The sequence below is a fragment of the Miniopterus natalensis genome, chromosome 1 (genome assembly GCF_054644295.1).
Source record: "Miniopterus natalensis isolate mMinNat1 chromosome 1, mMinNat1.hap1, whole genome shotgun sequence".
NCBI lineage: Eukaryota > Metazoa > Chordata > Mammalia > Chiroptera > Miniopteridae > Miniopterus > Miniopterus natalensis.
Window position 1 is genome coordinate 90,030,724 of NC_142081.1, and position 27,328 is coordinate 90,058,051.

Below are 27,328 nucleotides of genomic sequence, written 5' to 3' on the forward strand. Positions count from 1 at the left end.
TCTCCGTGGCCTAGCCAGGTAGCTTAGTTGGTTAGAGCATTGTCCAGATATGCCAAGGTTGCAGGCTCGATCCTCAGTCAGGGTACATACAAGAACCAACCAAGGAATGCATAAATAAGTGAAACAACAAATTGATGTCTCTCTCTTTCTCTCTCTCCCTTCCTCTCTAAATAGAAAATTTTAAAAAATTAAAAAAGAAGAAGGTCCCCCTTCCTGTCCCCTCTCCCCTCAGGTGTGCAAATAAGCAAGCGATCACCCATTTCTGTGTTTGCAGATATGAGGAAACTTTCAGCTTTCACTAAATATGTAAAAAAACACCCCACATCTGCTAATATACAGGGTGTCCCAAATAAATGTATATACACTTTAACAGCTGATAGCTCAATTTAGGAAATTAAATGTATTTTAATAAACACTGCCTGTATAATTATTCAAAGTATGTGTATACATTTTTTGGGACACCCTATATATTAACAACAACAAAAACAAAACAAACTCCAGCTAGGAGAGTTTCCACAAGAATACTACAGACATTGCAAACAACAGGAAGAAATATGCCTTTTATTTTAAGTCTCATGTACAGAGAAAGCTATTTCTCACAGCTCAGGGAGGCTGTGAGAAAGAGCCCTGTAGTTCAGTCACCACGTTTACATTGGTAATACCATTGAAACATCACCGCACATTATGAACAAATAGAACCATTACACAGAAATGCAAAAGAGACATAGGTACATGTATGCACACTTCACACATTTTCTAAAAACAAGTGGACACAAAATACAATGTGCCAGTAAAAAAAAAATAGGCATATCAGTACATGTCTTTTTTTCTTCTTTTGTTAATACATGGTATGTGGAGATTTTATTTCAAGCATTTTCACATCGGAATTTGCAGGCACTTTAGCAACGCAGCCATGATTTACAATACATGATGTTGGGACCAACAGATGAAAACGCAAGAGCAGATGAGGTCCTCATGACCCACAGGTATATTAAAATATAGACATGAGAAGCACTTTTGTGACCAGTTTGGGGACACCAGAATATTCTCTTTGTGAAGTGTGACGGGTTTTCCCTCATTTGTCTTTTCTGTTTCATAGCAGAGTTATTTAGTAGCACGGATGCCATCACCAGGCAGAAATGTAACATGTGGATGCACTAGACACACGTCAATTCCTATCGACTTGAGAAACAGTAGAAAGCAGATGAGTTTTTAGAGTCTCCAAATGACTGACCTATCTTTGTCCCACTCTATACCCTTCCTGCCAACCTGTCAATCAAAAACTAATGAAAATAATTACTGGGATGTACTGGGCAGAAGCTCATCCTGGGAGAATTGTTTCCTTCACTACCACCTCCCAGATCATGATATACACAGGGACGACAGGCAGGCCCAGTCCCTCCCTTCCAGGGGTCCCTCCCATCTCCTACCTTCCCTACTCAGAGATGTGGTGACTCAACACATGTATTAGGAACATGACTGAAAAAGAGCATTTATAATCTCAGACTAGAATGATCACTTTACTGGTAATGTTGAGTTATAAGGCAGTTACAAAAGGAGCCCCACGATAACCAGACAGTGCTGGAATATGGCTTAGCTTCTTTATAACATGAAGGAACTTTCCTGTTATGAGGAGCTGAGAATGAAAAGGGAAAACTGTACCAAATATAAATGACTGTGCTGTGAAGTACCATAAAGCCCCAGTTTCTGCAGTATGTCACCCACTTTCATCCACTAGAAACTGAGAGGCACCTTATATCTCAGAAAACTTAAAGGGAGTAAAAAGAAATCAACATTAACCTCAGCTTCAAGGTAATTTGTCAGCACAAGTTTATGGGGCTGTGACACAAATCCATGAACATCTCTTGAGTCGGCCAAGAATTCCTGGTCCTCCTGAGAGATGCAGAGCATATGAATGCTTCAAGCAGATGATTGTCAGATGGTGGGAAATCCTTCCATGAAATACACTTGAGACATACTGGCAAAGACATTAAGGCCTTCCATTTCTCTGCCCATATTGCTTAAAGGCACTAATACCAACAACAGAAATATTTCATAGTACCATGGAGGTTTTTAAAAAACTCCCAAAATACAACAACTCTTCCCAGGAAAGTGTCCTTTATTGCATGAATGAAGCATTCACTCTTCTCCTGCTCAGGAATAGAAGGGTCTCCCTTTCTCAGGAGTCTGCAGTCTGTTTAGCCTAGCGACCTGAGACGGGGAGGGAGGCACATCCTGCCGGAATGGTCCCTTAGGTAGAGTGTAACTGGGGTCCTGGACATTCTTATATGAGTCATAGTTGTTGAGCCCCTCAGGGGGGGGCTGCTTCTTCATCTGCTGCTCTTTCCGTCTCTGTTCTTGGCGAAGGAGCTCCTGGGTCTCCAGCATCACCCTGGCGTTGAAGCCATGCCCGCCCAGGTAGCCATTTCTGGAGCCTTGGTAGCTGGAGTACCTGGGGTTCTCCTTGGCACTCTGGAAGCCTTCCCCAGGCGAGTAGTTCTGCTCCCAGGAATCCTGGGAGACAGAGCTGGCATTTTTCCTGCTTTGCCTAGAAAGCAAAGCCCAAAGGTCAGTGTGAACTTGGAATGGGAGAGGGACAAAGAAGAGGGAAGGGGGAAGGAGGGAATGTGCATTTCAGTATTTCAACAAATAGTATTGTGCTCCATTCATGTGCCAGGCACTATGATAGGGGCTGGAGGAAGAAAACGTGGCTGTCCTCAGCAAACTCAAGTCTCAGACAAGTGAACAAACTAGGGCTAAACAAGAGAGAGAACTAACCGACTCAGCTATTCAGAAATAGGGTCCTCCTTCTGTGTCTGGGGAGGTACTATCTCTTCTACTTAGGATAACATATATCTCCTGCAATTCAGACACACTGGCAAGATGCTGTAGAGGAGGATTAGAGATTTGGCAACATCTACCCCCGCAATAATTGCTTGCTTCAGAACATTACAATTCAGTTCTAAACAAGCAAAACAAATATTTTACACAGCTGCCACCAGGATGCCAGAGATGCTAGCTAATAGAAAGAACATGTAATGGATTACAAGATGAGTTCAGTTATGAAAGATTTAAGTTTAGACTCCTTTATGATTAAAAATGCAACAGGCAGTCCCTTACCATCCTGGCTTTTGAGCTGTATATGTCAGCAACTGACACTCCTCAAAACATATGCTCATCAAGACTGTAGACCTGGAAGTCTGTAGAATAAGCACTATTTTCCTGTGCATGGTATCTCCACTGAAGGCCAGGACTGCTTACTAAACTCACGTTGGGTCACCACAGGATAGGGCAATAAATCAGTCACATAGAACTTTCAAATTCTCATCATTTGTGCAATAAAGTTGCATATCATTTTCAAGAAACATTATTGTTTTGAAATGTCTTTAATTTACTATCAAGTCTCTAGATGCTTTTATGAATTTACAATAAGACAGGCTATGATAAAGTAAAACAATTTTGTACTAGAAAGGAAGACATGCCCTAATTTTTAGCCTTGGAAATGGAAGAGAGGGAGAGAGAATTGAGTAATAAAACAAAATGTATTGCTCCATTTATCAATAAGAAAACCATTTCGTGACAGTATGTATGGCTCAGCCTTTTGCATCAACACACACATGATGGTATGTTCAAAAGGGCCTCTGCAGAGGAAAGACAGGATCTATGCAGCCACTGAGTCTCCCACAGGGATGACACAATTTGCATTTTTGAATATTTGAAAGTGCCATCCATATGGTTTGGGGTGAAATCTGCCCATTTTCCTTATCGCCTAAAATGCAGTCAGGGATATTTCCAATAAGGAAATGAACTGATAATCAGCATCATCTCTGGATATGACTTGGATTAGTTGAGCAGTTTACAATATATCTATCTGGTTCTCTCTCTTTTTTTTTTTTTAAATATATCTTTATTGATTTCAGAGAGAGGAAAGGAGAGGGAGAGAGAGAGAGAGAAACATCAATGATGAGAGACATACTGATCGGCTGCCTCCCACACGCCCCCAACTGGGCATCGAGCCCGCAACCCGGGCACGTGTGTGACCGGGAATCGAACCCCGATCGCCTGGATCCTAAGTTGACACTCAACCGCTGAGCCAGGCCCGCTGGGCTATTTGGTTCTCTTTTAATGGGAATCAGGCCATCTGGATAAGCAGCCCAGGCAAGAATCCTTACATTTGATGGAATAGTTTATTTGCCTAAAGCACCGATTATCTTCACTTACAAAGTCATACATTAATCTGCCCAGAGATAGGAATGACGGAAAGTGCCCGCATGAAACCAGGGATTTGACATTAATCATAAAACTTTAATTAAAACAACGAACTTATTACTGGCGTTACAGGAGCAAAAGCGGAACTCCTTCATTAGTTACCAACCTAAAAATAACCAGAGATAGGCTGCAGATATTTTACCTCTTTCTCGTCCTTGGCCTCCTGAGACCCACGAACCCTCTTCACCCCCCACTCCCAACTCTGGAAAGCCCAGGGATTCACTCTGTGGAGGTCAAGAGCCATAAGCTGAATTTTGAATTATTCCAGGAACTCACTAAGAATTCCCTAAAGGTGTGTTAGGAGTGGAAACTCTAATGATGTGGGAAAATGTACTTTAGTTAAAATTTTCTTCAAATTAATCATATAGACAGAAGGAAGCAGGCCTCCCTGAGGTTTAAGTAAGGTATGTGGGGAAAGTACATATACATAGATACATACACGGGTACACACACACACACACACACACACACTTCCTTGGTGCAGAAGCTAATGGTATCTACAGCTCTTGATTAAGACACAGGAAATGAGCAGATCACAGAGAAACATAAGAGTGCAGCAGAAAGTAAGAGTTTCCTACACTAAGAAACTAGTCACCCAGGTACTAGGCACAGTGGGAGAGTGGCTTAGGGTCAAGGAGAGTGACTTAGGATCAGAGAGACATAGATTCAAATCTAGAATCTGCCGCTTTTCAGTTGGGGGACACTGGGACGGTTATGCTCTCTGTGCTCAACTGTCCTCATCTGTGAAACATGTCTAATATCTAACCTCAGAAGATATGGGGCAGAAATAACACATGCAAAATGCTTAGAAAAGTATAGCACAGAGTCAATGGCTGATTAATGGGTGCTGGAGGAGTAGTTTGAAGGCAATGTCACTTTGCCTTCAGGGTAGGCTCTGGGTTTTGGGGGGCATCTTTCTGGCCAAAGAAGAAAAATAAAGAAAAATATTAGTTTTCTCTTTCTTTGTCAGAGAAATTGGGTAGAGATAAGGAGGAGAGAAAGGAACTAGAGAATAACTGAAGAACCCTCACTGAGCGAGGGCAAGTCCACAAAGTCCCACAGAGATAGGAAGGAAGCTTTCCACTGTCCCATGATTGCCCCAAAGCCATAGTAACAACAGCAGAAAGAAAACATCAATCTCCTTCCACTGAATTTCTTTATAGCCAGCATGCAGGCTTGTTTGGTCCTGGAATTAACCCACTAGAGATTTCTGAATCCACTGACAGCACATACCCTGGTTTGTCAATAACTATCTCTCAATGATTACAATGATCTCCAGTGTGGTCTGAAGGCCATCAACGTGCAGAGGACTCACAGCAAAGACTCAATGCTTGAGGAAAGCCAGTTAGCCACCAAGGTGAGGAGGGCGCAGAAGGATAAAGAAAGATATAAAGACCGAGGCTAACAAGTTCACAAGCAGCTCAGAGACATAATAAATGGGCCTAGTGGGGACACCACGTCAGGGTGTGAAGATAGCGGAGCAGTGAGACATACAAAGCAGAGAAGCGAGACACCAACAGATGTGAAACCAAGGGAAAGATGAAGAAGAAATGGGGAGACAGCGGGAAAATTTAAAAGAAAAGGATCTTAAGTCTTTCTATCAGTGACTATGAGTGAACATACTCCTCAGTTTGAGAGTTGTCTTTTGGAAACTAAATAAAGAAACTAATTTAGGACTAAAAAATAGATTTTTTAAAAAGAAAGAAAATAAACCTAATTTAGGAATTTAAAAAATAAAAAAGAAATCTTAGTCTGATTGAGAATTGAGTGTGGGGCCACTCAGGTCCCCTTTCCTTCAGAACCAGTGTTAACACCTGGCTAATGTTTTCTACTGACATTTCAAAATGAAACTTGAATTCTGCCTATAGGCTTCCTTAATTACAGTTAGAATTTCAAACCACTCTGGCTCACATACATCCCTTTAATTCAAACCACCTTATCTACTGTGACTGAGACAAAATCTTGACCATTTGTTTTATTTTATGCTCCACTTGGCAACTAAACTATTTTTTGTGTGTGAAATCATTTTGGCATCAAATGCCATACCAACTTGTTTAGATAAAACACTGCTAATTGTCAACATCCGAAAAGCAGAGGTCAGTGTCTCTGAAGAATACCACATGTCACAGACGTGGGTTGGACTCAAGCTCATGCAAGCTGCTGCAGTCCTCCTCTGACCTCCTGTTTGGTTTCTTTACCTTCCTTCAGGTCTCTGCACACAGCCTGCTGTGGTGTACAGCCACTCTGCCAGCAATCAAGCTGGGTACAAGGCTCCACACTCCTAATCTTCCTCACATGTGAAGATTCATACTGAGAACTTATTCTCTAAAAGAAGGGAACATGACCAGTCCCAGTTGCCTAAATGTACAAAAATCTTTCATTTTAGGTTTTCTACTTTTCTCATATCTGCCCAGAATAAAATGACTAATAATAAGGGAGTGACAATTACCCAGAGGGAAAGTTTTAGTTATTTAGGGAAACACTAAATGACATGAGTAGCACCAACAGCAGCAACCCTCTTCTACATGAAAATGAAGATACTTCTAGCTGGTGCTTCAGGAGGAGGAGGAGAGAGAGGAAGGGAGGCAGAGAGAGGTGGTAGAAAGGACAGGTGGCAAGTGAAGAAGGGGAGAGACATGCCAGAACAAAAGGACATGTTTGGAATGCTGAGATCCTATGGACTGTGACCTGGAGAAATTCTGTGGAAGCATCGATCTGTGCCCTCTTCCTGGGGATCAAGACCCTAGTCTCTCTCCCACCAGGCCATCTACCCTTCCAGGCCCTCCCACCACCATCTCTCCCATTCCCCTTCCTTAGTTCTGTGCATGTCAACTCACTCCTCTTCTTGTATACACCTTATGACAGTTCTCCTCCACTTCTTATAAATACTCTCAAACACAACTAAAATACAGCAAGCCAAACAATATGCCAATAGATTAAGATCCCAGTCCCTCCACAAACCATATATTCCTGTAGCACATCGTAGTCATTCACACAGGCCTTAATGTGCTATTGTCACCTATGTGGCTGTGGCAAAAGGGCCATACCCAGTGTGTCAATTCATCCCCTTTATCATGCTCATCTTTCTGACAACTGCAAGCCAACGGGCTGGTAGAAAGGCACTCACATGAAAGAACCTTTATGTATAATCCTGAGGTGTCCAGCAGCTGATGCACTGGCTGATTCACAGAGTGGCCTCCTTCCAAATGCTAAGGGCGCTAGAGCACAGAGGGACTTTACACCCATATCTGTCAATATTCCAAACTTGGGGGGGAAAGCCTTTGGTAGCAATGAGTGATAGCAATGAATGGTTACAAAGGACACGGGCAGGTTTGGGTTTGAATTCTGGCAGAATTCTATACTAGCTGTGTGACTTTAGGGAAAGTTGCCTAATCTTCCAGAGCTTTTTTCTTGTAAGACAAGATGATCTCCAGGCCCTGTCCAGACCTAAACTTCAATGACACTTACTTAGGATTGGCTAAATAACTGTTAGTTATCCTCCTAGTTAAAAGAAAATATAATTCTGTATAAAAGAAAAAAATAATTTATTCCTCAAAAGAAATGTAACATTATGAACTGAAAAAAGAACTGAATGAACGAGTTACTATGGTAATGGTACTCATCCTAGTATAGATTTCCATTCACACCCACATTCCCTTGATGACCCAGGTCAATGTGATCAAATCCCTCACAGTTAATATAGTGACTATGTAACAGTTAAAGGGGTTCATCTTTATTAGAAATCGAATCAAGATCACTTTTATATTGGTCAGTTGTTTACACAGATAAGCATTTGCCCTGCCCCCAAATAAGTTGTTCTGCTCAATTTCGAAACAGTTGATAAAACCAAGATAAGTGAATTTTCTTGTACCCCAAATGTTTTTGCCACCTGGTTTGAAGTAGAAAAATAAATGCCTGTAAGGTTGTAGTTACTGGAGTGACTTATTTAGGGACGTTTGGAAAGCTGAACATTTTAAAATATGTTTATTCTTTACTATATGTGTAGGAAATATTCAGATGGAAAAATGGTTGTTATTCCATGTGTGAGAGCTCAGTCACTTGAGCGCTTTCGAGGCATGACAGAGCCTCATTGTAGAGTTACTTCCAAGTGGCTGTCAGCAAATGCGGTGGGTACATTGGGACCCTCTGAGGATCAACACAAGTGAATGCAGAGCTGGCAGGACAGCAAGAGGGGGAGGTTAGGGGTCATGGAGACCACCTAAGTATGGAGCATGGAGCATTCACCGTACCCTCTACAGAGCTCTAGATATACGAAGTATCAATTATTCTAGTTACCCTAGGAACTAGGCAAAACAAGAGCTATCTTCCCATTTTTTCAGATGAGGAAACTGTCTTGTCTGTGGCCACATCGGAGGCAGCAGAACCAATGCTATAATCCAGGTCCAGTCCTTAAGTACTCATCTGTCATGTCACTGCCTTTCCATTATGGAGTTTTTGGGTGATAATGTTGGCATCTCCTAAAACACCTTTCTTTCTACTCCTTGCCACATAGTAGGATGGCCTGTAAGCCGGGCAACAACCCCACCATCCACCTGCGGTTCCTCTCTAACCACTGTGCGTAAGGCGGAGAAGCAGGGCAGTTTCGGAGGGACCGAGCATATGTGGGCACTGTACCGAGGCAGGGAGCTGTACTGGCGCTGGGCCTGCTGGAAGCTCTCGCGTTCCTCCTGCCGCTGGCGCTGCATCTGCACCTCCACGGACACCGAGTGCCTGCCGCTCTGCGCCGGAGGCCGGGAGCTGGGCTGCAGGAGCAAAAGGCAAAACAGTTCATGAGAAGGGAATCACATCATTTCTTATAGACTGACTTACAAACATTTGGCAAATTCTGTGGAATTAAAAATTGCTTTTATGAGCACCAAATACTGAATCATCTTAAATTTTAATTATGGCTTTAGAATGGTTGGAAATTGAGAGGTCAACCTTTCTAAGTTTTCCTAATGAGGTTGGGCAAATCCAAACATTAGATAGCAGTTTACATCCTTGTATACACAGCAAACTAGAATCTAATGCCAAGTAAATAAGTAAAAATTTGCTACAGTAATTCACAAAAGCAGTAAAGTTGATGGGTACACACCTGAAAGTCATGCCAGTGGATGTTTTTGATGCATACATATTTTAGTTTAACAGTAGGACACAATATAAGCTGATCCCCCTTTTCCTAAAGAATGACAGTTAAATTTTGAACCGAGGTTAACTGAAACTAGCCCGTTAGCCATGCACAGGTGTCCTTCTATCCAAGGATGGTAGCCAAATGGGGAATAGAAATGCTTATCAAAAGACTAATCCTGAAAGCTAATAGCTACTTGAATTGGTTATGAGACAAGACATTTTGCCTTAGTGATTAGGAAATGGCATTTTTACCTAGGTTAATTATATTCTATAGAGAAATGTTCAATCATGCTGGCTAAATACTTTGGTCAGCAGGTCACCTGCTGATTGTGCCTCTCACCCAAATCACAGGTATTGGATGTGTGCACTGTGCTGCGTAGGTCAAGCCCAGTGGATGCTCTGGCTTCTCACTGACAGGTCTGAGCTTACCTTCTAGATCTGGCCTTTCGAAATGAAAGTAGCTCTGCTCAAAATAGACAAAGATGCCTCTATAATCCTTTTGGTGGCTGCTACCCTCTGTTCCCCTTGCTGCTATGCAATGCTGTGGAACAAGCGTATCCTGAGTGAAGAATATCTGTTAAAAACAAGTTACTGATTTTCTTTTAGAGTTGAAAGCCAATGGCAGACTTTGACTTGATAATAATTTTCTAAAATAATAGAGCCATAGCATTCGTTTGGAGAGCTGTAAGAAAACATGTGGGTTTGTTACTTAAAGAATGGCTCCTGTAGTTGGCTTTTGTGTAAACAGAAAGCAAGCATCATCTGTTGTTCTCTTTCTGCCTGGCCAGCATTATCTTATTTGTCCGTAAGCAATAATATGGCAATATACAGGACAAAAATTTCAAAGCACATGGGCATCGTCAGTGAACATATTAAAAATATCCTGATACAAAAATAATGTGTGAAGAAATTAGGCTTTACAATACCCCAGTTTCTACTAGTGGGTGTTTACAGCCATACTCATTGGAACAAATGTATGTTCAGAGACCCTCTCCACAACACAGGTCAAATAACACATCAATGGTGCCTTTAGCAAGGAAAACACTTCACTGAGTTCTGCTTATGCAAACAAAGCATCAACGAAGTGTTCATCAACTACATTAAAGAAGACATATATTTTCTTCCATTACATTTGATGAGGCTGGCCAAACAGAAAACCGAGCTGTTCTAGTGTTCATGGAGAGCCATGGGAATTCTGAGAAAAGCCACTGGACAGAGGGAAAGCAAAGCAAGAAAATAATACAGTTTCCTTTATGCCCTCAAAAACATTTTCTTTTTCTTTTCACTCAGAATAAGCTATATACACATGTCAAGCAGCCTTGAAATATTTGGCATTCTGCAGCAAGATTTAGTAACCAGCTTCATAAGCTCATGCTGTTCTGTGACACACTGCTGTGAAGATGTGAAAAAAAATTGCAAGGTCTTGTAAAGTAGAAATTTCAGGTGTATTTTTAAGTTGTTTCTCCTAGAAGCCTAAAAATTTGATTCTGGCAGAGAAAAGAAAAAAAAGTTAAAGGGCTTTTGTTTCCTCAACTGTGTGTTTTCTGACACTGTTCACCTCAAACCTTATGAGCAGCAAGCATCTAGTTGGATCCTGATGAACTCAAATAATGAAATTACCATCAAGTGGAATATAAAAACTTAAAATGAGTGAATGAGTTTGGTATCAGCATACTGACATATTTCATACTATTATACTCACTATGATGAAATATGAATCTCAGGCTTACCATTAATATTTTACTTAATTTCTCTTTTCAGAGCCTACAAAAGGGTAGGTTATTAAAAAGCATCACCCTTATCTTTAAGATGAAATTTCATAGGGCCACAGATTTCAAGGAAGACTGTAGACATGACCAGCTTAAAGCAACAACTAAATAAGGCCATCTTGAAAGTTGTATACTTGGCCTGAATAAAAAATAACTTCATTCATGATTTCAATGAAGATTTCATAAAAATGTAAACTGTGGAAACAGAACTACAATCAACAATGACTTTTAAATACTGTGGTTTTCCATCCGTATGGCAGAAACAGAATAATGGATCAAGAGCTCCAAATTACAAGAGCATAAACAAAAATGAAGAAAGAGATCATCTGCAACCCCAGAGAGAAGTGCGTGTGTTCAAAGAAAACGCCATGAATGGCTTCAACAACAAAGTGACATCTACACAGGGAAACACACAGGTAAAGCATAACTGGGATAATTCTGAAGATTCATCAGATAACAAGGCAATAACTCTATTTCAAGAGTGCAAGTTACAAATAACCCTGGTCTTCTTGTTGATAATATTGGTGACAAGGCTGCCAAGGCCATATGATAAAGGTTGTAGGATGAAAAAGTCCATGATTATCTATTGCATAGTGCGCTGGAGGACCATGAAACACGAACCTCTCCATTACAGAAGTTTAAGCCCCAAGTGAAATCTATGCACGTTGCTTTTATAAGTGAGCTCCAAACTACTGGTCTTTATCATGATTATTAAAGAGATACTATTTATACTATATAAAAATTATGTAAGGCTTGGGAGAGCTACACAATTTTGGTATCACTTACTAATGTAAAACAAAATAAAAAATACCTTCCATATAGTGTTTCACTAAATTAAGTAATTAACAAAGCAATTAAATTAAATTAAATCATTCCCATTTTTCCAGAATAAAAAAAAAGACAATACAAAAATTAAAATACAAAATCAAAACTACTAACAGTTAATAAACTAAAGAAAGAGCAAAAGTAAATATATACAGTATAAAGTTTTTGTACTAATGAGAACTAGGTAATATAAGTTCTCTAGAGGTTAACATAAAAGTGTATGTGTCACTTATGAAATAAAGTTCACTACTGTTTTATTAGCATTTACATAAAATATTCAATAATTTTAAATATTCAATACTAATTTTTCTTCAATAGATAAGAAAAATAGCATGTAAGCATGTATGTGCACTTGTATATATTCGCATATACACATATGTACTCTTAAATCATGAATAAAAAATTTTTCATATTTTCACATGTGCAAGGGCATGTATAGAAAACAAAAATAGAATACAAAGTGTGTATGCTTTGCATGAAAACCTATGATGAAGGTGGTGATAAGAATGATGAGACTGACAGTAACAGAAAGAATAATGATATCCCCTTGAGATTTATAATCCTTATTTTAGTAATTCGAATGTGCCATAATCCTAATATTCTGATATAATAATGGTAATTTAAAGATTTGGTAGAGGGTAAAAATAATTTTTATGCCACTGAATCATATAAAGAGTGTAAACAGTTTATTCTGTTTAAAAGTGGCCATTGCTAATATCGGTTATTATTTTCTACAGTAGGATTATTTATAACGTTAGTCCAAAGTTACCTTTTGTCTATTGATCTTGCCTTCCCAGCCCACCTCTACCCATCACCCACTATACTTAGACAACTATTGATTGAACTCTTGTGGGTTCTGAATGTTGAAAAGCTTAATTGCTACTAATGATGTGAGTAATGGTTGAGAAATCTGCAGAGCATGCCAATTTCCCTCATAAAGTTTTTATAAATACATGTTTTGGTTTTAATATATTACTATCTTCATCTTATCTTTACCAACCAGTGTTTGGGTCTATTTCCCCCCATCTTAAGCAGCAGCTAGATTGAAAACAAAGGGGTAGCTCTACAAACACACACATACCCCACTCTGGTGTGGTGGGCTCACTGCAGCCCAAGGCAGCTTGTGCATCTCTACTACCAGAGGCCTCTGCCAGTGACATGGCCCATGGGTCATGGAGGCTTTGCCCAGCAGTATGGGGCCAGGCCTACAAGAAGAGGGCCTGCTTTGCAGCAGCACAGAGGTTTGTGCCATGAGTTAAGGGTACCCCTTTGCCGCAAGAAAGGCTTTCTCCAGGTCAGTTTTCAAGGGAGGTGACTTCCACCCAAATGGAACTGGAGCAACTCTACTGCAAGGCTGTCAACTAAGAAGGCATTTTTTTGAGTCAAAGTATGAACACCTACTGTGAGGAAATGAGAGCACATACCTTTGAAATCTTAAAAAAGATGAAAACAATAAAACCATATTTTCTCAAATCCCCCAGGTATAGGGAAGCCAGTCTAGAGGTTCAGGGTGGCTGGTGGCTGTACGCTGTAGACTGAATCTCTGATTAAAGCAGGCAAAACTCTACAATGGTAAGAGGAGCCATTAAAAGTCCAAGACAGATTTTTTAAATTTTGTTTAAAGACAGAAGCTAGGAAGAAAGCTTGGGGGAGAAGAGGATATTCACATTGCAGAGGATAAATCCTCCACCTGAAGGACTAAACTACTCTCAGCCACTACCAACCTGGGATGGGAAGGGTTTAGCAATATAGCTACTAAAGGCTCCATTATCCCATCTATCAGTCCTCTCAGCCAGCAAGTCTCCTTGTAGGCAGTACTCAAGTATCTGCAAAGTTTTAACAGCATACTATACTTATGAGTGAAGCCTGCAATTCAATTCTTTTAAAAGCAACACTAAGTCCTGTCCATATCTGAGCTCTGTGATAATAACCCTAACCTTGGCTATTGTTCCATTATCTTAAGATTTAAAGCAACTTGCTGCTTTATTTATGTTGCACCTGGCACTACTTGAAGAAGTTGCTTTTTCTGATTCTTCTCTTACTCAACTTGGGAGAGAATTCAGTTCCATTATGGAGCTAAGGAAATTTTCTAGGCCTCTGCTCCTCTAAAGACCTTTTGTGCCACAAATCAGCTCCCTTAGGCCCAAACATTATTTTGAACAAAAGCCCAGAAACAGGTGCACTCCATAATGCTAGAGTTTAGAGAGAACATTTTGAAAATGGATGAACTGAAAAGGGCTCCTTAGATGAATTTTCTGCAGTATCTCTCTCTGTATGTAAAGTAATTGGCTTGGATATTTTCTATAGGATACATCTGGTTGCACTTTGTGTGTGGGCATTTCTAACAAGCATGGCAATTTCAACTAATATGGTCTAAGTTGTACACAGCTTGGAGATGAGCTTGTGGTTCCTTAAAACTAAAATGATTATAAAACCATTCCAGTGGGTGAGATCATGGTCTCACCCTTTCTAAACATAGTGACCTTTCAAGGGCAGAATACATAAGGGAAAAGAAAAAAGATTCCAAGATACTCAAAACTCAGTTTGTAAAACACATAATAAAAACCATATATCGAGCTACATTTTGAATAAGCAAGCAGCTCTTATTAGAGTAACAATGAGAATTGGTATGAAAATTAATACACTCAGAATTATAGTCACTTAAAGTTCATTTACATGACAAGTAAAATGGAGAGGATACAGCAAAATCCCAATTGTTTGAAAATAAATAAATTAAATAAATAAATACTAAAAGCCAACTTCTGACCCCACAATTTAGGAAACTATTCCATTCCTAAAGTAATCAGCCTGTCATCCAAATAATTCCCTGCTCACTCATTACAGGAAGTGAGAATACAAGCCACGTTGTCTGTCTAAAGTTGCTATGGCATTTTGCTATTCAGTAATTTGGCTCATGACCTTCAGTAGTGGCATTTCTAAATCCACAAGATTCTGTTACACATTTTTCTTAACATGATTGTTCATATTAAGTAGGTAATATAGAAACATATTTACGGCCCCCATTCAAATAAAGAAACCAAAGTGTATACCAAATCATTTCCACATCTCCCAATGAAAAACATCTAGAGCTAAGAAGTAGGAAATGCTCAAACAAACTTGGAGGTGAAGCATGTGGATACAATATCACCAACCAGCAATAAAGTCAATTAATCTTGGTTCCCAAAGATAAGTTTCTCAAAGTTATACATTTAAAATATATTCCAGTTTCAAAAAAGGTCTTCTTTCAAGCCTCCCTGACCCCTCACAGCTGATTTGGCCTGGTTGCTCTGTGCTTAATAGTCTGTGCATACCCTTATCACAAACTGAACGAAGAGTTCGAAGAGCATTTTTTTCCCTCATCTTTCTGTTCCAGCACCAAACCCAATGACTAGAACACAGGAAGCACTCAAGAAACTTGATAAATTACATAATTAAAGAATAAATGGTGTGAATATGCTGGTTTGAAATCAGCATTCCCAGGCAAAGCAAAATGGTGTCACTGCTCCTTGTGGCATGGGGTGGTCATGAGAAACCCATGAGGGATTCTGCAAGTAGGAACAGTGTGTGTGAGAACCATTTCCATATGCAGTTGCTGTTTTCTCCTTCAAGTTGCCCTGTACTCATTACTCTTTTCAAATATGCACAGTTAAGGATGTTTTTGAGCAAATATACACAGGTAAGGGTGCTTTCCACATATCACAAAAGAAGTGTGCTTTAAGAAACCTAGTAGAAATAGATTGAGTCAATTATGCCAAACACCATAAGTAGATTTTTAAAAATCTGCTATGTTGTTACATGGAAATAACTCAATTTACTTGATCAGCTAGAAAAATAAACTACATACTTTACTGAAAATACCATTAATAATAATCTTGTTGCAGAGGACAATTAGAGATCTTCTTAGATATTAAATCCGCTGGACTTTTTCGTAACATCCCAAAGTCAGGTTAGGACTGATTTCAGAAGGAGTTTTTACTAGTGTATGCTGGCCTCATATTGTCAATTGCCTGTTCTAAGGCCCCAGCTTCTTCACATGAACTTCACCAAAGTCCTTCAGATTTTGTAATGGTCTTCCCATTGTTTGGCCTTCTCCTTGCATTCACAAAATTCCTCTTCCACCAACTCCAATCTGATCACTAAATCCCATGATCAAAAACCTTTATAGCTTTCTGACCTTGTGTAGAGTATAGTGAGGGTGTTGAATTTTAGGACAAAAGAGAATCTCAGAGATGATATAAACTCTACAGCAGTGCTTCTTAAAGTTAAACATGTTTCAGAAGGTCATGGAGGGCTTGTTAAAATATAGATTCCTGGGCCCCACCCATAGAGGTTCAGATCTAGTTAGTCTGAGGCAGGACAAGAAGGTGCATTTCTAATAAGCTCCTAGCATTGGGGAAGGTGCTGGTCTGTGGACCACACTTGGAGAAGCTCAGCTTCCTCTTAAGTTTTCATTCAAACGAAGGATTTAATAACAGACACACAGTTATGTACTCTAACCCTCTGGGTCTACAAATAAGAAAACTGAGGCCTGGAGAGCCAGGTTACCTGATAGTGGGACAGTGCTCTGTCCTGATTCCATCCTTCTTCAAACCTTCAATCTCACACTAAGGCTCCCACTCTATTTCTGCCTTTCTCTCTTCTCTGCAACATCACCAACCTCTCAGTGCTGTGTTAGCTGGGTCATTTACCTTTCCCCGAACAAAATAGAATCTTTTTTTTACTTCAAGTCTTTCCTACCACCATCCTTTTTTCTGTCCCTACTTTTCTCAATATCTACTGTAATTATATTCCTAACACTTTGAACTGAACTCCTTAACTTTTCTGACCCTACTCTCTATTCTAATTCAGGAACTCACATGCATGGATGGCACACCTTGGACTTCAACATCATCCAGAACTGGGCCACCTCCAAGATCCTGGACTCCCAAGAACATATTGTCTTGACAAAAGCCTCCTAGGTTTTATGACTCCTAGACTGCTGACCATTCTTGCATCCTCGTAGGCAATCAGAGTAATCCTTCCTTGAGCTGTTACCACCTTACCCAGACTGGGTAAAGCTTCACTAGCATCCTGACCAGGGTTCTACAGTGCCTTCCTTGACTTTCTTCCATGTCTATCTTGCTAATCCCCTCCACAGAATTAATCTAAAAATTTATTTTTTCTATTCCCAGTCCTCTCAGCATTGTTGGTAATGGCCACATGACCATGTTGATGGGACCTTACTAATACCCTTGACTAGATTTTTGTGCCTCAAGCAGCCTATTTATTCATCCCTAATTGACTCTCTCTCAAGTTTCCAAAGAGATTCTTCAAAATTCCCATCATTTTGAACCCCCAAGTCTGCTCCAACACCTCCCATTCCCAGAAGGGCCATCATCTCTAAGGAAAAACACAAGATTGAAGCACAAGTCTAGGGCAAGACTGAGGAGGATTTGGTATGCTACACTGTGCAGTTGGACTGTATCCTGTGGGTACTGAGAGGCCATGCAAAGTTTTGCTTTAGAAGGATCACTCTGGCGGTTATGTGGAGGATGAACTAGAATAGGGATAGAAGCAGATAAACGAGAGGGATTCAGCAAATACACAAAGGGGCTGTGGAAGAATAAAGAAATAAGAAGGACTAAATACTGTACTTTCATATAGTAGATATGCAACAGGCATGTGCTGAGCTAATTTACTCTGGCTCTGGTTCTGAGAAAATATATATAGAAAAATATTTGCTGAACTTAAAAAATACATAATTGAGAGCAATAATAGTGTGCTATGCCTTGTCATAAGGCAAATGAAACCTATTGTGCAATGGACAGATGGTGCAATGAGATGTAAATGAAATTAGCAATGAAGAAACCCACATGGAAATCAGAGAAAGGTCACTATGTTAAAGGTCAAAGGAATTTGGCTCCACCTTGTCTTGCTTCATAAAGGACTGAGGTCATAGCTTAGCGGCTTTTACTGCAGAAAGTAGCAGGACTATCTGTTGTGCCAAAGAACCAAATACTCACCCAGGGTTGTTCAAAGCTGTAGGTCCGTCGCCGATCTTCTACATCTTCATCCTGCTTTGCTTGCTGGAACTCCTGCCGCAGACGCTGTATCCGATCATGGTTGCTAGGAGTTGATCTGTTGCTAAAAGAGAGAATGGGCAACAATGAACACCCTTCACAAATAATCTGTGCCTTGCAGTTAGTAGGAAAAAAATGGCATCTTGCAGGCAAACGACACTATTTAAGAGGAAGTGAATTTTTAAAATAATATCTGGGCATTTGAAATATGTTTTCATTTTGATTAAGACTTATTGAAGTTATTTCAGACAGATATTCAAGAGGGAGAACTGTATTTTTAGACATTCCTTTTAACTCATTTCTGTAGAAGCTTCACTTCCTTTCTGTAATCTGGCAAGGTGTTGGCAGCAACACTTTTTTGGGAAAAACATTGCTTTAAAAGTCAGTAACATCAGGGGCCAGTCCTAGCCCTTCCACCTTCTTAGACTAAGGCATGTAATGCCTCTGAGTTGCAGTCTCTTTAAATATATGAAGTGGCCATAATAATCATTTTTGCTCTAAATATCATGCTGGTAACAATCAAGTGAGATAATACCATACAGTGTTATTTTCATAATGCCATTATATGAAGTTCCTATTTATGAGTTATCAGAGGTCTATGCACAAAATGCAACTCTTAGAGCATGAATGAAAAGCATTTTTAAAACAACTTCAAGGGCTAATTTGATGTAATCAGTTAGTTCATAATTATGTTGCCTTCTTTTTTTATAGCATTGAATTTGACTTTATCCTCACAAATGCTTATAAAATAGGTTCAGAAGGCAGTATCCCTCCTCACTCCCCACATATATGCCAATGTAGAAACTGTCATCCAAAGAAGATAAGTGACTTTTTAGAAGACTTCTAGCTGCCCAGTGGGGAAAGTAAGACAAGAATCGAGATTTTTCTGTGTTCTATTCCAGCTCCCATTCCGCTATACCATGTTGTGCTACTTAGTATAAAACATATATTATACTCCAAAGCCCCTCCTTTATTAAATCATAAGAATTTTTAAAGTGGCATTTTCAAAGAGTAATAGAGATGACCAAAATTAAATCAATCTTAAATCTCATACCACTTTTGGTCTCTTCTATCCACTGAGCACTAAGTGGCATCCTATCAGAAAAGCTAATCAAGCATATTAGGTATATACTACTGAAGACAAGGACCGAGTCTTATATTTATCACATATACCCTTCAAGCTGCTAGCAGAATGGGGAGCTGTAAGCTATTAGGAAGATGAGATCTCTTCATTGAAAACATGTTGCCCTGGCTACTCAGTGTGTACCTGAGTTGCTTTGGCTGCACACGTTCCTGGGTGATGAAATTTATGAGGTAGCTTGGAAAAATAAAGTCTGTCATGGGAGAGTATACACAATTCCCAAACTAACATATGTCTTTTTGTAATTCCACATATTTTGAAGAATTGCAAAGGCTTAAAAATCTGAAATTGAAAACGTTCATGTATAGGACCAAAGTATTAACATCATCCACGAATATGGGATAGTCTTTCACCATTTAATCTGCTGGGTAGGTCTCTGTCACCTTTACGTTTCTATCAATTTCATTAGAGCTTCTGAAATATCTTGTTTGTTACTATATTCAGTTTGATTATTTTCCCAGTCAATAAAAGCTTGTCTTCCCTTTGCTCTTTGTCTGACGAATCTTTTGAACTGATTAGCCTGTAAAATGTGCTACTTGACAACATGAGGCTTCAGCCCATATTGGGGGATAGGTTCAAAACTTGCCCTCTACACACTCGAGCCAGGCAGGTTACTCTTCCTACTGGCTTTTAAAACATTTGTTCGAACAGATAAATTTTCAGTGCTGGCTTCCCGATGTGATGCCCAGTCTGTAGAACTCCTCACTCTCTGTGTGAAACTGTGATGATGTAGGCATGAGGATCATTACACTCACAGACAAAGAGACAGAAAAGTGAACATTCATTAATCTCATTGTCATCTTTCCAGCTGTACCTTTTTTTGTTCCAAGCATATTTCATAGCTTTTATAGGAGAACTGTAGGAGGCTTGACTGACAAAGTATTTTACAAATCTAACTAGAAATATTTCTCTATTATTTTGATGTAGCACAGACAGCTTTAATCCCGTAATTATTAGGTTCATGAAGTACAAACCATTGAAGAAAACTGACTTCCTATTATTTATGATTAATTGGAAGTGTGTCTCCCAACAAGACAAGTTGACCCGGTGTTCTTCATTCTAAATTCTGGCCACTTCAATGTTTTTCATAGTACAAGATGGGTTCTGGAAGTCACTTCCGCCCTTATTTCCAAATCTGAGCAGCTGGTGAGACCATTGTTGCACATTCCTTTCCTTTCCGCCTACGCTCTAGAGAATGCCAACCAACTTGCCTAAGACTAGGAAAGCCACTCTAAGGGTTGAAATTGGAAAGCAGGCTGTAATGGTTTTCATGATTGATGATAACTTCCAAAGACTGGAAGGCCATCCAACATCCTTGGGGAACAACAGTTGGAGTCTGAAAGTAAAATCCTGGCTTCAAGAGATGAAACCACTGCAGCTTAGTTTTGCTGCTCAGGCCAGTCTATAATGATCCAATAATTCATACCTAGACTTCTAATGTTCTTGGTTAGCTATTCTGCCAAGAAAGCCAAAGGAAATTTTAAATATTCATTAGCATTGATGGCTACACACCCCAATCAACTGATATTTATGTTCATTGACAACTTAAAGTTGCTCGTTATATTTTTAAGAGGAACAGAATAAATATATCACCTGAGCCTATTGGATGGGTGAGTGAGACACTAAAATTCAATGAGGAGCCAGTAAATCATAATTTAACAATAGTTAAAAGAAAGGAAGGGTGAGAAGGGAAATTATATAGATGATTTTTGTGTAAAAAATCCACACAGGTAGACATAAGATAGTTAAGTCCAACACTAACACTTAGCCTCCCCTTATAATTGGTAATTGCAGTCCAACTTAATTTTATACACACACACCAGTGTGTGTGTGTGTGTGTGTGTGTGTGTGTGTGTGTAGGATATCCCCCCCAAATGTATATACACTTTAACAGCTGATAGCTCAATTTTGAAAATGAATGTATTTTAAGAAACACTGCCTTTATAATTATTCAAAGTGTGTGCATACATTTTGGGGGTACAACCTATATATTAGCTAAATGAAGAGGGTTAGTTTTGGTTCAGTAGCAGTCTGGGTTAAGGAAGAATACATTGGATCACACACTATGGAGACTCCTAACCTAGCATGCACATCACCACCCAGAATTATATGGAACTCTAAATATTTCCCTTCCATAATTACCACGGGATGTATCTTCTCTGGTCAGGGGCAGGTCACACAGAATATTAGGCTTTAGAACCTTCAGATTGGACTACTGCAATGTGTTTCACAAACGGAGCTGAACGCACCAATTCCTGCTAACTCCAGCCGCGGTGCGACTGGCAGGTGAGCACTGGAGTCCATCCTGCACCTGCACTCCACAGGTGACAATCCAACCATCTTCTAAGGTAGAGTGAGAGGGAAAAACTTTACGACAGTAGTCTTCCTGTATGCACATTGTATCTGAGAGTCATCTAGAGTGCTTGTTAAAAAATGCTGACTGAGTGTGCCCTGGAAATTTTCTAATTCAGTAAATCCAGTGCAGGGCCCAAGAATCTGCATATATTCAAAAGCACTGCAGGTGCTATATGGTGAATACTTTGAAAACAATGCCCACAGGATTCATAGTTGGGACAAATTCCAATGCCTGCAGAGTCATTAACTAAAGGGTGGAGGAGACCCCACTGCACTGGAAGCAACAATGTACATTCTGTGACAAATGGGAGTAATATGCTTGGTCTAGAGAGGAGACTCTTACTTGGTTCTGGTAGATTGCTGTCCTGAAGGGATACAGCTCTGGTGATGGCTTCTAATTTTTTTAAAGAAATCAGAACTACAGTTTTTCCCCAAAATTTTAAATACTGGCTAATTTTACTTTTTTAATACTAGATGAGAAAAAAAAAAAAAGTCTGCTATATGCTAACTTGCATGCTCTACTTTATATACTCTGCAGCTGCTGCTTACTTTACATTTTGCTTTTCTTACTTACTTTCACTGCATCAAGACAAGGCCAGTGGTCCCCTGGTCACAGTCCCAAGAAACAAATGTTAGAAACAACAACTGGACATTGTGCTTATAGTCGTGCCTCTTCTAAAGTGTCTGCTCCTCTGATCTGTCAAGCCCTGAGTGTACTGACTGCCCTGCAGGCTTGAGTTCAGGCCTATCTTTTCAGACCAGCATGTGCTGAGAGAGAGGAGTTTGTGATGTGACTGATTCTTTATGGAGTAAAAATACTTTAACATTTACATTTTTAATTATGCAAAGGAAACCTGAAAACTGGAATAGAGGGCATAGATTTAAGATCCAGAATTCAATCACTTTTTTTTTTTTTTTTTAAAGGGAGTTACCATCTTGTTATACACTCTCCTTCCCATATAAGAAAAAAAGGAGGGTAGAGGGTAGACAGAGGGAGGAATAATCCTGGCAGGCTTTCCATGGTACTCATAGAGGGAGATAATTATAATCTCTAGCATAAAAGAAGTTACCAAAGAAAAGAGTAAGATAAATTTGCTCATCTCTTTCTTTCTGTAATACCCTCTCCTTTTTTTTTTACATTTTTACAATTCTACCAGTAAGTCAAAGAAATCAAATTCCACTTTCTTGAAGCCTTTCCCAACTACTCCAGCCCATGTTTACCTGTTCTTTTCAATTCTCCAATAATTGTCCTCTGACCCAAATACTGTTTAACAGTGTTTATAGAACTTGCATGTGGTGTTTCTCTTTCTTAAATTTATGCCTTCATCACAACCACTTAACATGTATATATTTTGTATGTCGTGTCCCTGTGGCAGGGTAAATTGCTCAAAAATATTTGTGATGGACAGACTTTAAGATGAATGCACGATTCCTGCCTCCTAATATCCATACCTTGGTGCAAACCCCCACCCTTGAGTGTGGGCAGCCTGTGACTTGCTTCTATGCAATGAAATGCAACAAAGGCCAAGGAATGTATATGATTACATTGCTGTGATTATATAAGAACAGTGTCCATCTTGATAGTCCACCTCTCTCCTTTCTGGCCTGGAAGAAGAAAGCTGCCATTGATCTTATAGCTGCTACCAGAATGCTACCAACAACTTCAGGAGCAGGGAACAATGCTGCCTAGTGGGGCCTCCAAGTGAGAGCCCAGCCTAGCTGACACCCTGACTGCACCTGGATGAGACCCTGAGCAGAGGATACAGCTAAGCTGTTGCCAGACTCCAGGCCCACAGAAACAGATAAATATTGTTGTTCTAAGATCTAAGTCTGTGTTAATTTGTTATGCAGCAATAGAAAACTAATACCCATTGATGCTGACATCGGTCATGTGTCTTTACTGGGCCAACAGGATGTCCGTGGATGTGATGCAAATAGGGGTTTAAAATGTGATTGTATGGTGGGTCTGCTCTCTTGTGTTTCACTGCAACAAAAGATAACAAACTCCCAACACCTTCCTCCCTTGAATACACACACATACCACGCCACTACACTACCACCGCATCACTTTAAACAATGTTAGGGGGAGTTATACATACTTATTAAATGAAATAAAGTGGTCTAGAAGCACACAGACCTATGCCCTGCCCACAGTTGCAACCAAACAAATACTGTCTGTTGCAAAAGCATGTTGGTGAGAATAGAATAAATGAGAGGAACCATATTTTCAGAATAAATTTTACCACTATCATTTATATGGTTAGTTATGCCAAAGTTCTGGTCTCAGAGTAAAACTGCACAAAGTAAATAAAGACTGGAGCAAAAGTGGGTTTACAGTTTGTGTGGAAAATAATACAATGATTAATAAATAATAATCCAAGAATCAACTCTGTATTTCATGTAGGGGTGGCTCCTTTTGTAAACCTCCTAATCAATTCACTCAAAACACACCACCCTGGCTCCGTGATCTCTGAAAATCAGCCCTCATGAGACCAAAGCAGAAATGTGGGTGTTTTCCCAGAGTGTGTTGAAACTAGACCTGCTAACCAGGTCATTGGTAAAACAGAACTCAAGAACTCACTCCTAGTTTCACTTTCTGGCAGACTGGTGACCTGCTAGAATCTGGGTAAACACTCAACTCACAAGAAGATATATTCCTTGTTAAAAGTGTCAACCAAAGGTCATAGGCACCAATTCAGGGCCAACAGGAATCCCCAAGTTAGTGTGCAGTGAAGAAAGAAACTTTATTCAATGCAAAACAACCCAATTGTGATAGAGGGGCCCTGGGGCCAGGCCCCTCTTTGGTTGACAGCTCTGCTCTGCCTTGCACTGTGCTGTTCTGCTCTGCTCTAGGGAGGCTTTGGTGTTTCAGCTCAGCCAAGGAAACACAGCATTAAGTCTTCAGTGGAAAGGGAAAGTGTGCTCCCACAGCCAGAGGGGAGCTGGCTTATACAGATAGAAGTTCCTGCTCCTGTGTCTCTGATGGGTTGGTCTTTATGCAAATGGAGACTCCAAATCATGGCAGTTTGAGTGGTCCCAAAGGCACTGTTGTAATTGGTCAGAAATGAGCTGCTCTGACTGGTCAGTGATGATGTTGATGTACAGCTCCGCTGGATGGAGAAAGCCTCAGTCTTATTGGTTGATGTAGAATTCCAAAAACTCCTTTATAAGGGCTGCCTCAGATGGCAGAAACACAGTGCTGGCAGGCAGTTCCGTGCAGGCTTCTCCCTGAAGTGCAGTTTGCATGAGAGGCCCCTGTGTAAAAATGGCTGCTAGGCTCTGTTTTTTCAAATTTGAGCCCAGTTAGCCACCAGGAGACCTTCTTAGTACATACCTTCTCTCTCAGAGTTCACAAAATGTAGTTGGGTTTTAAAACTGATTTTACTTAGTTTGCCAAGGGTCCAGGAGTTAACAAATGTCTTTCAAATACCCAATTTATAAAAGAATAAGTACACAGTAAAGATTTTTGTTAACCATATCAGCTTATATCTTCAGCCTTTTCATTTTTGTGATATAATTCTCAGCTCTAGTAATTTACTTTTGGGCCTAAGTACAAAATTCTATTCTGAATGCCAGTGAAGCTCACGCCTGCACTTGGCATCCAATTACTGGGAATGCAAAAGGACATTATTCTTTTCCCAATTAAAAAATACAAAAATAAATTTCCAAATTATATCTTCAGATCTTTGAAACATTGAAACTCCACACTTGATGCTTTTTCCTACTGTATTTCTAATTCTCACTCAGGTATTCCATACACAGCCCAGAGGGACAATGTAGAGTTCTGTGAACTGCCAAATTCTCTGCTTAAGGAGCTCTTTCTCCTCCACTTGCCAAGGCATCAAAGTCCTATCACCTCCCAGGTTCTGCGATTCCACAGTCAAGACTTCTGAAACATCAGTACAGTCTGTATCCCATCACACTCAGAAAAGAGAAGGTAGTATATTAAAGTTCCTGGGACTCCATTTATGCTCAAAAATCCTGACTTCTTCAAGCCTTGATAATGTCTTTAGTAACGATGCAACCTTAACAGGAGGTTCCTATGCTTTAGTCACTGATTTGAGGAAAAGGTATTTCTTCATTGACTTCCTTGGTAGCTACACAAATGGAAGACTAAAATCCAGCACATTATGTAAACAGTCCACCCTTTAAGAGTACTATTCTTTTATGAAAGATTTTCACTGGAGGATTATTAGAGCATCTTTCCCTTCCTTGCCCAATTACTAATTCATCTTGCATCCAGGAAAGAGAAAACATCTAGTTCCTTTATTTGGACAATTACAAATATAAAATTCAGCTATTTCATAGATGTCACTTAAAACAGACACCAGGACTAGAGTAGGCAAAAAGTGACACTGGAGAAAACATATATAGGACAGACCTGTCACATAGCTTTAGAAACAGGCAGCCAGCAATGACCAAAAGCGTCTCAGATCATTAAGCAATGTCTTACTGTGATGTCATGCATGGATGTGCAGACCTGTAATCCTTTCAAAACAGACAGATTGTCAGCATGATAAAGTGGATACAAACAAGTTCTTGAACAGGGATGACTAAAGCATTGGGGGCAGAATGTCACTGAACTAAAAAGGGATGCCAGCACAACCACCAGGAACTGACGCCATTCAGAGATGATAGGTAAACAACCGCTTCTCACTTAGATGTTTTCCTGTACTGATTAGCAAGTCCATAAAATATTCCCCATCCTGTAATCACCAAATAGTTAAAATCTACAGATGTCAGAACTGAGTTTGTAATTGCTATAAATTGGAGCACTTGCCACGTGTTTTCTTTCCTGGCACTCAAATCAGTAGCATTCTTTGTAAAAACCTAGGTAGAGTGAAGGAAGCAGAGAGATATTGCTAGGGTATGTGTGTGACAGGTTCCTCTCCCTGAAGGCGTGCTTATTCTTGGGTAGAAACCTTTAAATGGTAATGAATTTGTTTTCTAAATTTTTATAGTGAGTTACATTGTGCCTTCATCTTTGCTTGAGACAGAGTGAAGTGGTGTCGCCCTCCCTGTGAAAGCTTTTGCTTCTCTTAGAAGAACCTAGAGTGCTTCCTCCCAGGGGGCATGGTTTGCCTCCTGCCACCTACACGGGCAAGGAAGCATAAATTGCTAAATTAAAACAGAAAGAAGGAACAGACTCAAATGTTGTAAAAAAGCAAACTTGGATCACTTCACACCTGTCAGGATGGCTGCCATCAACATATCAACAAACAAGGGCTGGCGAGGGTGTGGAGAAAAGGGAGCCCTAAACACTGCTGGTGGGAATGCAGACTGGTGCAACCACTATGGAAAACAGTATGGAGGTTCCTCAAAACGTTAAAAACGGAAATGCCATTTGATCCAGTGATCCCACTTCTAGGAATATATCCTAAGAAACACAAAACACCAATCAGAAAAAACTTATACACCCCTATGTTCATAGAAGCGCAACTTACAATAGCTAAGATCTGGAAACAGCCCAAGTGCCCCTCAGTAGACGAGTGGATAAAAAGCTGTGGGATATTCACACCATGGAATACTATGCAGCTGTAAAAGTGAAGGATCTCTTACCCTTTGGGTCAGCATGGAGGGAACTGGAGATTATTATGCCAAGTAAAATAAGCCAATCAGGGAAAGACAAGTATCACATGATCTCACTCACATGTGAAATATAATAAGCAAAATAAACTGATGAACAAAATAGATCCAGAGACATAGAAGCATGGAACAGACTGAGGGATCTCAGAGGGAAGGTGGGGGTGGGGGTGGGGGAGTGGATGGGGAGAGATCAA

At 40.0% G+C, this 27,328-nt stretch overlaps 1 protein-coding gene across 14 annotated transcripts in view; it reads right to left on the reverse strand.

Moving 5' to 3' along the window:
* Positions 1-598: 598 nt before the first annotated feature.
* Positions 599-27,328, reverse strand: part of PARD3 (par-3 family cell polarity regulator) — a 720,826-nt gene continuing 694,096 nt past the window's right edge. For all 14 annotated transcript variants that reach the window (XM_087823918.1, XM_087823919.1, XM_087823914.1 and 11 more), the window contains 3 exons: positions 17,996-18,116; positions 8,905-9,032; positions 599-2,548 (listed from right to left, as the gene is read on the reverse strand). In XM_087823918.1, coding sequence (XP_087680044.1) covers positions 2,155-2,548; positions 8,905-9,032; positions 17,996-18,116 — 643 coding nt within the window. In that variant the 3' untranslated portion in view covers positions 599-2,154. The remainder of the gene's footprint in view (positions 2,549-8,904; positions 9,033-17,995; positions 18,117-27,328) is intronic.